Source organism: Tasmannia lanceolata, unplaced genomic scaffold, assembly GCF_043159265.1.
Source record: "Tasmannia lanceolata isolate RefF3 unplaced genomic scaffold, GAP_Taslan_0.1 ptg000002l, whole genome shotgun sequence".
Lineage (NCBI taxonomy): Eukaryota > Viridiplantae > Streptophyta > Magnoliopsida > Canellales > Winteraceae > Tasmannia > Tasmannia lanceolata.
Window position 1 is genome coordinate 51,149,580 of NW_027518679.1, and position 12,563 is coordinate 51,162,142.

Consider the following 12,563-nt stretch of genomic DNA (forward strand, 5'->3'; position numbering starts at 1 on the left):
TGAGACGCTGCTGTAGTTTTTTCCGGAAAGAAGGAGGCTTCCATAGTTTTTGGAACATTTAGAAGTTTAGGTTTTGGGGGACTGAAATGTTAAGGCGGAGGTTTGGAGGAAATTTTAGTAGTGTTTATTTTCTTAGCATAGGGTAGCTTTTACTTTAGTTGCTTTTAATGGCCTAGGAGTATAATCCTGGCAAGTACTATTTGATTCTATGTAATGCAAGTCGGGACCATTGGTCCCTAATGTATCTTTCATAGTATCAATAAAATTGTCATCTTTCAAAAACAAATCCATATAGATTTAATCCTTCAAGTCGCCATGAAGGAATGTTGTTTTAACATCTATCTGGTCTAGCTCTAGATTATGCCATGCAACCAGATTCAACAATACCCGAATTGAGGTGTGTTTTACCACGGGTGAGAATATCTTGTAATCAACGCCCTCTTTCTGGGCATACCCCTTTCTGACTAGACGAACCTTGTACCATTCTCCTCCGGTATCAGAAGATGATTCCTTCTTCCTATATATCCACTTGCAGCCAATTACTTTCTTTCCCTTAAGATTTAGAAGATCCCAAGTATAATTTCGATGGAGTGACTCAATCTCATCTAACATAGCCATAACCCACTGGTGGCTTTCCCCGCCACTCATAGCCTCCTCAAAAGAATGAGGTTCACCACTAAAGCAAAGGAAAAAAAATTGAAACCATACTTTGACAGGTTGCTTTATATTCCACTTTGGCTTTGACATTGCTATGCTATGAGGCACTACTTGTTGCTCATCATCACTGTTACTCGATGATTCGCAGTAGGATCTCATAGCATATACTTTCATCCCTGTCTCATATCCCGGAAATACAACATTGTTTAGACTTAGCATCTAACCGTCCAACCACAACAATCCAATTAATTACTCCTTCAAGAGACAGAAATTACCATTCAAAAAAGAGAGAGAGAGACAGAAATTGTTAAGTAGTGCTCTCGATTCTGCTTCACTTGAATCTATAATGGTATCATATGCCCTACTCTGAGACAATTCCTATAGATTGAGGAGTACTTAACTTTTTTATGTTATGATGTTTTTCTATTGGGGCATCTATCCTGTTTGGTGATGCATTGTTTTTCTATATGATAATAAATTTTCTTTTGTTACAACTTAAAATAAATTTTCTTTTGAGGTCACTAAATAATGAACGACAATAGAGCATCATGTATGGTAGAGAAGGGTATCCAATGCTAAAAGTCAAAAATACATTGTGTAGGATACAACATAGTAATAACAGCATAAGGTAACCATGAATGACAAACGGCAATGAACACAAGCACCAATTATGCATAACCTCATAGTTAAAAGGGATACTAACATACAGGAAGTTGGTATTTTGTCTCGGATAGTCGGCGCCCACCTTTAATGGCAAAATGAGCACAACCTGGATACTTTCCCACCCTGGAGTATAAATCAAGATACAAATAACCCAAATCACCCTGAGAATACAAATTCAACGCTTTAGTTCAAGTGTGGATGAGATTCAACCAAGAATGGACAGAAGAAGAAAAAAAGTTCAGAAATCAAAGAATCATATCTTCAAATCAAATAACAATAACTAGAAAGACATAACAATATGATAAAATTAGCCAGTCCAAGTATAAATCCTACAATCTACATGGTTCCATATCAACATGCACACAGATATATGTCATATATATACTGGAAAATAGATACAACATGTGGCCAGTGCTTCTGTAGAACTATTGATTATAAACCTTAGATTTCCAGGATGTTGAAATGTTTAACACCAACCTTCTCATTCTTGGAGAAAATGGATAATGCGGAAGCACTATTTCAAATGATATATGCCATAAAGTAGGGCTACGACTGCTTTATTCAATTGGCGAGTAATTAGTTTCTATTTATGAGTATCCTCTACATATTCTTTTTATCGCTTTTGCATCTATTAAGTGTTTGGATAGTTAAGTAGTATTTACATTTACATTGCTTATGCAAATATTTAATTTCTTATGTTTAATTAGGATAAGGCCAATCACGTATGAGCCTAATGGCACACTTTTAATTTACTTAGGGGATTGATACTCTCCAAAAATTAAGAAGCCATCTTTTTTCCTAGTAGGGATGTTCACGCTGAGAAGGCAGAAAAATAGATTATATTATTAAATAAAGAAAGAACGAACCACTGGTCTCGTTATCCCCTTTTTCTTCCCTTCTTTCAAATCCTAGAGAGAAGCATCCCCACCACCATCGCCCAACCGAGAGAGAGAGAGAGAGAGAGAGAGAGAGAGAGAGAGAGAGTGTGTGTGTGTGTGTGTGTGTGTGTGTGTGTGTGTGTGAGAGAGAGAGAGAGAGAGAGTGAGTGAGTGAGATAAGGGCCTCTTCCACCACCACCCACATTTGTACAGGCTAAATGCCTAAATCTAAATGGGTGGCTATACTTGCAACTGCCAGCGAAAGCACCCAAGCTTATGCATATTGGGCACATGCCAGCCATAAGTGCCAGCCAAGCTCACCACCATTGTTTTAGTATCAAATAAAAGAAAGAAACAATGGGTATTGCAATCATGTGATAATTGATGCTGCTGCTTCTCATTTTCTTGATTCAATGATATTGGCTTCATTTTAAATTAGTAGAGGTAGCAAAGTACGGTGAGGCAAGAGAGGAGGGATTTTTCTGTTGCAAACTTAGAAGCAGGAGGAGGTGAGGTCACGATATGTGAGGTTCAGGGAAAGAGGGGTAACCAGCTCCATGAAGATGTAAGATCTTAATTAATACACCTCATTCTAGCAATCGTTAATGCACCTCATTTTTCTCAGATTTATCAACACAAACCAAAACCAAATAAAAGCCACCTCCCCAATATCTAATGCTGGACAGTTTGAGTTGTTGAATCAACAGTGTAAGATCTTAATTAAGAACTTTCCATACCTCTTCCGGATGATGAAGCGACATTTTAAGAACATCTGGGTGCCAAGATTCACCTGGTTCAAGAGGGATTTTATGGAATGTTGCACCGAACAGTGATTCGACCAGAACTTTCAACCCCTCAATGCATTGTGGTAAGGGAAAATATGATGCTACAACCTGCTCAAAGCAATCATTCGGGAAAAAAACTGCTTAAAGAAGCAATAGAAGCAAACTTTGCATTTGAAACTGACTGGATGACAAAAAAGTAAAGAAAATGAATGATTCTTTTACAGGAATGCAAAAGCAAATAACTTGTTCTTATGAAGATTACAGCATATTTACAGTCAAGTATACTAACTAGCACTAGATACACTTACGGAGGAGTCTAAGTTGTAGGAAGAAGACTTCATCATTCCTGTGAAGTAGGCCTCATCCCATGCCTCTAAATCTCCACATCTTTCATTACACATTTTCCTCTTGAAATCCCTAATCATCTTAAACTCCTATAATGGAAAGAAGACACCTGGAACGTATAAAAGCTGCAAGGTCTACTACAACTGAAAAGAGTGAAAAAAAAAAAGATCCAAATTTAACCTCAAAAAAGTCTGCCTTTAAAACAGAATACCTCATCAGCCTTATGCCGGACAATCTTATTCATATCAAGCAAAAAAGACATCACAACTTCTGGTGATGATGCCATGTTTGGGTGAACTGCAAATTCAGCATAAGATTTATACCCCATTATCTGCATCCATACTAAGGAACACAATCAATGGCTAATAACATCAAATAAATATCTTGTGCATATCTTTATTCAAGTAAACAACCGAATGGAACTTATTACCAGAAATCTAAAATTATCAGAGAAATAAACAAATTTATCAAGAGATAGAAGCTGCACAAAGACCATTACAAATTTACAGTGTTATCTACACATTGCTTAACTAGGCAACTAGCTGATTAAATGAGGTACCGGCTATAACAATTCACCTCCATGAGAAATTGAACAATGATGTTAGACCTATATCGCTATTATAGACTGCTCATAAACCAGCAAAATGAAGATGTAAAATAAAGACTGCTAATGAAAACAATAATCCAACGTCAATAGCCGTCTATCCTTCAATCGAATGCAAGTGAAAATGTTCAAACCCAACACTCATCGGCATGGTAGCTATTGCACGTGTCTACAGGTGCCACTGAGGCGTAAGCCACCTAGGCAGCCTAGTTAATAATTATAAGGGCTAACAACAGGCTTGGGATAGGAGCAGTAAGTGCCACCCATAGAGGGATTCCATTTTCCCTGAGGTAATATGACTACAAATAGCGGTTTATAACCCCCAGGATCCTAGAAAAGAATCAATTGTTCTCCATTTGTACAAAATTGGAACAGATATTGGTCAGGAGATGAGAGAAATTTTATTAAAAGTTAAAAATAGCAACGATAAAAAAGGGGGGCCAAAGTGACCACGAAAGAAGAGAAAAAATAAAATGAGAAGAAACAAAAATAATAAAAAAACCTCTCTAAATAAGTGGTAAAGATATACCAATGCTAAAGGCTTCCCAGTCAACACTTTCCTTGCAAAACCATCCAAATTAACATTCCCACTATGCAGAATGTGATTGGGATAGCTATCTACAATCAAGGATTTACAAGGTGAAGTGTTAGCTAATCTCCAAGGGGCCGAGATCTTCCTTGACATCCATGCTGTGACATTTGATGCGCAACCTTCAACCCAGAGAGGCACATGGATCCCTCCCCACCCCCCCACCCCCACCACAAACCAGCCAACTCTCCTCTCCTCTCCCCACAGCACACAAAAGAAAAACCCAAAAAAATGTCTATAATTACTGCAATTTCGATGGGTCCTACCGTGCTCCGAGAGTTCCATCAAAGTTCAACATAAAGGTGTTAAGAGGAGGATAAGATCAACTTGTAACAATCCTATCTTCACTTGACCAGCTCCCAGCATTTTCCTTCGATTTGTGGAACATGAGTCCAATAGATAAACTCCAAAACTCCTTTCTAGTTAAAGCCTATTTGGTGAATGAAAGTGTGAAGGGAGTACACTCCAAAAAGAAATTCAACTATTACCAAGGAAACTTGTTGAGCCATTCATAAAAAACAAGGAAATTTGTTGTCCAGCCAACATTAACAATAGAAGTACCCTTCCCACCCTAAGACTAATTACCAAGTTCACTTGAATCTAACCATACACAGACTGTCATGCACCAAAGCCAACATCTCTCATAAGATCTCCCCACGCCACCTAATATATATATCTGTGTGTGTGTGTGCGCGCGCACATGGTTTTGCGCCAAAATGCTTCCCTTTAACCAAGGTTTTAAATTTCAGTTTCGGGGGTAATTTCGGTCCTCACCGAATCCGAAATTTTAGCCGAAATCCCAAAATTTCAGCTGAAATTTGGTAAAGGCGTTCAAAATGTCAGTTTTTTGGGCCGAATTTGGCTGAAATTTAGGTAATTCCGGCTGAAATTCTGTAAAGAAATAAAAAATAATATTTAATCGAAATTTCGACCAAAATTTGGTAAATTTCGGCAATTTCGGTTTCGGAACGTTTCGATTTCGTTCCTCACCGAAATCCGAAATTTCGGTCCAAAATTTCGGATTTCGGCCGAAAATTAAAACATTGCCTTTAACAACTCTCCCCAACCACTCCTCGAGAGCATAGTTGCAAATATCCCGGATATTTTAGAAAATATAGGTATATTTTGTGATTTATTTATAAAACTGCTAAATCCCAAAAAAAATTCCAAGATTTTGAAAAATCATCAAGATATCTTTATATTTTCTTTTTACCACAAAAATATCACAAAATATTGTGAATAATTCAAGATATTATTTGTTGTCCTAATTCCTAACTTTATTCCTAGATTTTCTATTTTTATTTTTCCAATATTTTCCCGATATAAATCCAAACATAAAAAAAATTATAAAATTTCCCGATATACATCCTCCCCGAGAAACTCCAAAGACAAATATTTGTGACTATTTCCATTCAAAAAAAAAATTGTGACTATGCTCAAGAGAGACAGCTTCCTCATTTTGATATTTCCAAGAACCTCAAATACCCCAACTTCTTAGGCTTGCAAACCTCCTTCAATCATTGCGATGCTAAATTTCCTTGCTTTCTTTTTTCGAACAAATGATATTTTATTAATAAAAGAGGAAGATGGTCTAGCTAGCCGAAACTAACATACTCACTTTACAAAGAAAAAAGAAAAACAAAAATTACAATCTAGGTTAACATGTTAGCTCTACCATTCAAAACAAAATTACTATCAAGGCATCTCATGTCATATAATCAAGTTGGCCAATATATCAGCAGAGACATTTCTTTCCTCATGAATGTGAGAAAAAGAACACTCAATGACCCATAAAATGTCCGAAATCTCCCTAAAATAGTGTATAGATCTCCAAGAAGAAGAGTCCCCCTTTCTGAGCCAACAAATCGTGTTTAGGGACTCGCCTTCCACCAGCAATTTGGCAACCTCGATTTGAGAGACCAGCTTAACACCGCTCCACACAAAGCAAACATCTGCTGCAGCTGCATCACTATATTACGCGGTCCCACTTAGGACAAAATATCTAGAGTTAAGGTTAGAGAAACCCCCGCCCGGGGGGGCGGCTTTCCCAAACAATTGACCTAGTCAAGAATCTCACCAGTTGGGTTAAACTAGTTTTAAAAAATACCATAGTTTCTATCCTTCCAAATAGACGAAGGAGAGAGAATACTCCATAAGCACTCGAGTATCCTATTTCCTAATAGTTGACGCCACCAAGACCCAATATCATTAACCAATGCGAGCACATATGAAGGGAAGAGAATACTCCATAAGCAGTCGAGGATCCTATTTCCTAATGGTTGATGCCACCAAGACCATAGATCATTAACCAATGCGAGCACAGATGCATCAAGAAAAATACTGAAAAGGCCAAAGAAATAACTTCAAATGTAGTGAGTCTCAGGGCACTGCATAAATAGATGAGACGGGGTTTCCAAAGGGAAACCACAAAAGACGCAATCTCGAGAAACACAAACGTGTCTTGTAATCAGCTGATCCCCAGATAGAATTCTGCCATGGAAGGTTGTCGCTCTTAGCTAAAGGTGGGATTTCCAAATGTTAGGGAACCTTTGTCCCGAAAGAAAGGGAGGGAGGGTTGGCAACCAACGAGTAAAAAATTGACAAAAACCCTAGTATGCTCAGGGGACCAAACAATCTCATCTAGAAACTCGATATGTAAAAAATGGTGGTTAGATATTTTTGCAGATAGGAGGAATTCACTAGAAACTCTTAGGGACATACCTTCACATAGCAACCTTTATATCAATGTACTCTACGAGGGTAGCACAACAATCTGCATAAGTAAAGAGGATAAGGAAGGACTCGGCCAGAGCATCTCCACACCATTTATCCAACAAAAAAAAAGTTCAGGAGCCATCTGTCACCCACTCTCCAAGATGAAGAAATGCATTGGCATTTTTATAATTTAGAGTGAATCACGGAGAACCATTACTCCCCGTTATTATTGAAAATTCTCCACCACTTAGCAAGTAAAGCCGCGTTTTGAATTCCAATTCTTGTAATACGAAGACCACCAAACGTCATAGGTTGGCAAACTTGCTCCCATTAATCGCATCATTCACATGAACTCTTCTAGAGGTAGCACCATCATTCCAAAGGTAATTGTAATATCTTATTGATTCTTACCACAACTATAGAAATATGATATAAAGACGAGCATATAGGGATATTACGTCGAGATGGCTTAAGAAGAGTGATCAGACTTGGGAAAGATAATAATTTTCATTTCTAAGTTTCAAGATGTGACAAAATTCTTTTTTACCACAAGAACTGGGAATTTCCCATCTTTGAGAAGGAGGTCGAGGTATTTAATTGGAAGAGAGGATGAGCTAAAGCACAAGATAAAGGTAAGGGCTCAACCGTAGCCAAGTCAGGGGACTAAGATTCCCATCTTTCATCACTTAGTTTCCAAATAAAATCCCTTTTAAGTTTCTCTACTCTGCAACACCACTTGGATTTTGAACAAGGAACTGGAAAGTTAACAAGAGTAATATTCCGGTCCAAAGATAGGGCCGATTTCTTTTTCACTCCTTCCATTACAAAGCCTAAAGCGTCTTAGAAGTGATTCCCATGCCAAATATTAATCATCATTGAATAAACCATCTCACAAAGTACACTCAAGTTATATTATGATCTTGAAGAGCACAATGGAATGAAAGTTAACCTGTGCAAGTTCGTGACGGGCTGCAATAAGCTTATCAAGAACACCAAGGTTGGCAAGTGGAACAGAATTTCCTGAGATGTATGATTTTCTTCGAACCTGAAAAGAGATTTGTCCAATGAGCTTGACTCAATAGAAAAATAAAAAAGTGCAAAAGTCAATGATGTCTACTTTATAGATGATGAAAATTTTATTAAAGAAGCATAAAGCTATTACAATTGTCGCATAGCATGCCCAATAGCCAAAGGCAACCTAGAAACTCTCACTCTAACTATAAAATAAGCCAAATCATGGCCATGGTTTAAATTTCCACCGAAACCAACACGAAACGCCCAAAATGTTTCAGTTTTCATCACCACCGAAACCAAAACTGAAACAACCGAAATGCATAAACCAAAATCGTAAGTGTAATAATGGTATACTATATCAGCATGTATTATATAATTATAATTAGGGATTTGCTACGGAGTTTCACAGAAAGGCATTTCACGGCTGCATGTTGCATGAGAGCGCAGCCACACAGGATTTTCAGCAGATTTTGTCTTATTGATTTAATTCACTGAGGTGGCTGCTCTCTCATGCAACAGGCAGCCGCAAAACGCCTTTATGTGAAAGTCCCTATGAAATCCCTTATAATTATATAAATTGCATGTGAAATGCGGTGCATACATTATGCTTAAATATTTAAATGAAATACATGTAAAATTTGGTATGTACTAAATTATCAGATATGCGCAACAGTGCATGTCACTAGGTGTTTGATGTTTATAAACCATTATCGATGGTTGTGTTGCTTAAGTGTGTATTTGTGCTTATTCTAGCATTTCTTGAAGTTTCATTTTTAAATTCTATTGTTTGCATATGTTTCGGTGATTTTACAAGATTCCATCGAATTTCCAACCGAAATCTAAACCAAAATTTAAATCCTTGATAATGGCTTCTGTCAAATATGCATGAGATATATTGATCTCTACTTAAATCAAGGATAATGAGAAAACTTTGCTAAATAAGAAAGAAAAACAAATTACAAAAGGCACATATCTTTTCTGATAACATGATCCACCCATAGTTAGCAAAACGCCGTTTTAAACAGCATTTAAAAAATAAAAAAAATACACGCTTTATTGGTTTGCCGTTTAATATTCTGTTAAAAACTTATTACAGTAAAAGGACAGATTTTATTTTTTATTTTTGAGGAAAACATTTTAAGCACATTTAAAACGCGTTTTAAACATTTTAAATGCATTTTTTTGGCCAACTTTCCAACTTTACCACCACTATATTTTGTAAATGACAAAATTTAAAACGCATTTTTTTGTGCTTCTGTTTTTTTTTTTTACAAAGTTTTTTTAACCAATACCATATTAAACTCGAATTTTCCCGTCCTTTTTTTTTCGGAAACATGTTTTGCTAACTATAACTCAATGATGTTATCCACTATAACAGCGACTCTCCAATCACTTAGGCTATACACTATAGCCAAAGAAATGGCATTGAGAAAAAAAAGGTATCAAATGAGAACAAATCTGATACAGTAAGACACAATATGGGAGCTACCTCATCATCTGACACCCATTTCAATATAGAGGACAGAGTACCCGGGTCTGTTGTTATTCGAAATCCCTTTCCTTTTGCTGCATCACTTGACACTAATGGTACCTTCCTTGTACCAGACACGGTACGATAAATGGGCTCAAGAAGATGTTGCATGTGTTTTGGGATAAGTGAGGCCGGAAATATGTCCACAAAACCAGGATTACTAATAATATTTTCGCTGAACCTGAGAGAAGCAAGATAAGAAATAAGCTCAGAACATAAAACCAGTTTGGTATATTCTTTAGTCACACTCTTGAGACAATTGAGAACGCAAATCAAATGTAAAAAGTAGGAGTGAGGAATATGGGTGATAGATATATACATCTTCCAATTATGGAAATTGTTTGATGTAGTGAGTAATACGCTCCAGTTGTTTGCCATTCAAGAATTCTTGTTTAGGCAGCTTATAACATCCATACATAGTGTTTTGATCTAAGATTTCAATTCTTCCATCTTTCAACGGTAGCATAATTTGTTCCATGGAGCAAAGCTCCAAAGGAATAAACAAGTGTTTCCATGACTCCACCACCCGGTCAATTTTATTCCACTGAATCCCTCTTTCATGGCCACATATCTTTCTAGCTAAGGGCGAAGCAACCCACGCTAGCGTGCCTTCCTTCCTCTTAGATTGATAGATGCTTCGCTAACCAAGTGTTGGCGTAGGAATAGAGATTGTTGCTATGCTAATAAATAATGCTAGCTGCTGCCCATGCCTACCAAAATCAATATATCAGAGGAAGTATGCATAAGCCGTGAGATCGATATATCCTATTGTCCCATGCAGGCGTTTCTTTCACTTAGACTATGGCACCGGTGTTTTCGTTAAAGCTAGCTGGAGCCAAAATGCTATGGTCATAGTTATCAAACTCTTACGAGTCATAAGAGTCAACTCCCGAGTCGAGTCGAGTCGCTGGGCTTTCGAGGCAAGCCGCATGGGTGACTCGCCTCTGTTGAAGACTCTTACGAGTCGCCTGGTGACTCGAACGAGTCGTTGCGAGTCAACTCGAAAAAAATAAGACTCTTACAAGTGAAATCGAGTCGTTGGGCATGGGCTTTCTGATTTTGATAGTTGAAAACTTGGAACTTATAACTTAATTATTTTTGTGCATGCAAGTTACAAGCATATAGTTATTTATCTTTTTGGTTTAGTGCTTTATCAATGTGCAATTGGGTTATATTTTACATGCTTCATCTTTTGATATATAATTATATTTTTTCAAAAACTCAATTTTTGTTCTTATCAAAAACTCTTACAAGTCACGAGTCGAGTCACGAGTCATAAAATTAAAAAATCGAGTCACAAGTCAAGTCACGGGTTGACAACTATGCCTATGGTGTTCAATGTTAGGTGTAACCAGAAATATTATTATTGCGATAGAATAGCCGCTCTATCATCAGGATCTCACTCACTAGAAAATAGGTACCATGGCAGCGAAGGGACATTAGAGATAGGGTATGTTGCCCTTGAAACCGAACCTTCTTTATCATGATTTGACCCAAACCGACCCTTCTTGAAAAAGATACCCAACAAAGTCTTGTTCGACCATCTTCCGATTCGATACATTCCTTTATCCCCGATAGGTGGAAAATACCTCAGCAGATTCCCAATTGATCGAAAGAGGTAGGCGAATAGAGGAACTCTAATGAGAAAAGTGGTTGTGGACTATCTCATCAATTGCCCGCACCTCATTCCTGCATTCCCCAACTCCCCAGTACGGAACCAGTTTTTTATATTCATAGTCACACTCTTGAGACAATTGAGAATGTAAATCATAGTGTAAAAAGGAGTGAGGATATAAGCACAGGCAACATCAGGAAATGAAGAAAACACCATTTATTTAAAAGTTATATTATTGCTACACCATGGATATTTCATCCATTAGATCAGGAGATCTCTATAATTTCCTTTAAAAAGTGCAAGGTGCCATTGCGATATCAAGGTACTTACATCACATATCATAATTCAGGGAATATTCGAGTTAATTTCAAGGAAAAGTTAGGACAACACAAATTAACAAAAGTTAAAGACTGAATAAAGCCACCAACCAAACCCCAGATCAAATGAATACACCTTTTTAATTGGTTTAATAAAACAGAATAAGATAATGCAATTCCTTGGAAACAAGGAATTGTGAATATATTTATTAACGCATCAACATGCTCAGAGCTATATATGGATGCAGCAAACGATGACACAAAGCATTCATATGTAACTATAACCACAAAATAATGTCATTAAGAGCCATTAGAAAACTGATGTGATTAGTATTGAATGTTCGTTAGTTGGTTTCCAAGTGAAATGCACGTACTCTCTACCCAGTTGAGCAATCTCAATGTTCAGCTGATTAACTCGATCCAATTTCTCTGTGAAAAAAGGAGTTCGGGAATCAATACAGAAAATATGTGTCATATCAGAAATAAAAGTTAAACTGTTAATGCGATATAGACCTGCACAAAGATGGATGCCTCCCTTCTCAAACTCTATGCGCAGGGTATGTGCCGCCCTTTGAGCTTCTTCTGTTCCTGGAAGTCCTTCTTCCTCAGTTTTTTTCACCGCATTGTACAGAGTATGATTGGTATTCAGAAACTGTAAGCAATTCCAGCAGAAAAACCAAGACAGTTATTGGAAATAACACATGCATTGCAAGAATATGCCCTACACAAACTTAAGGAAAACAATTCCAATAACTAATCCACACCAAAGGTAGCATTAGTTTCTTCAAGAAGTTCAAAGACACATTAGTTTGAGTAGTTGGAGAAGTTACAGAGATGCATTGGTTGATTT

At 37.2% G+C, this 12,563-nt stretch overlaps 1 protein-coding gene across 2 annotated transcripts in view; it reads right to left on the bottom strand.

Moving 5' to 3' along the window:
* LOC143877527 (Zincin-like metalloproteases family protein) overlaps window positions 1-12,563 on the bottom strand; it is a 34,326-nt gene that overhangs the window by 19,838 nt on the left and 1,925 nt on the right. For both annotated transcript variants that reach the window (XM_077379633.1, XM_077379641.1), the window contains exons 5-12: window positions 12,227-12,365; window positions 12,088-12,142; window positions 9,740-9,962; window positions 8,186-8,281; window positions 3,540-3,659; window positions 3,292-3,417; window positions 2,936-3,091; window positions 1,365-1,481 (exon numbers count right to left, since the gene is read on the bottom strand). In XM_077379633.1, coding sequence (XP_077235748.1) covers window positions 1,365-1,481; window positions 2,936-3,091; window positions 3,292-3,417; window positions 3,540-3,659; window positions 8,186-8,281; window positions 9,740-9,962; window positions 12,088-12,142; window positions 12,227-12,365 — 1,032 coding nt within the window. The remainder of the gene's footprint in view (window positions 1-1,364; window positions 1,482-2,935; window positions 3,092-3,291; window positions 3,418-3,539; window positions 3,660-8,185; window positions 8,282-9,739; window positions 9,963-12,087; window positions 12,143-12,226; window positions 12,366-12,563) is intronic.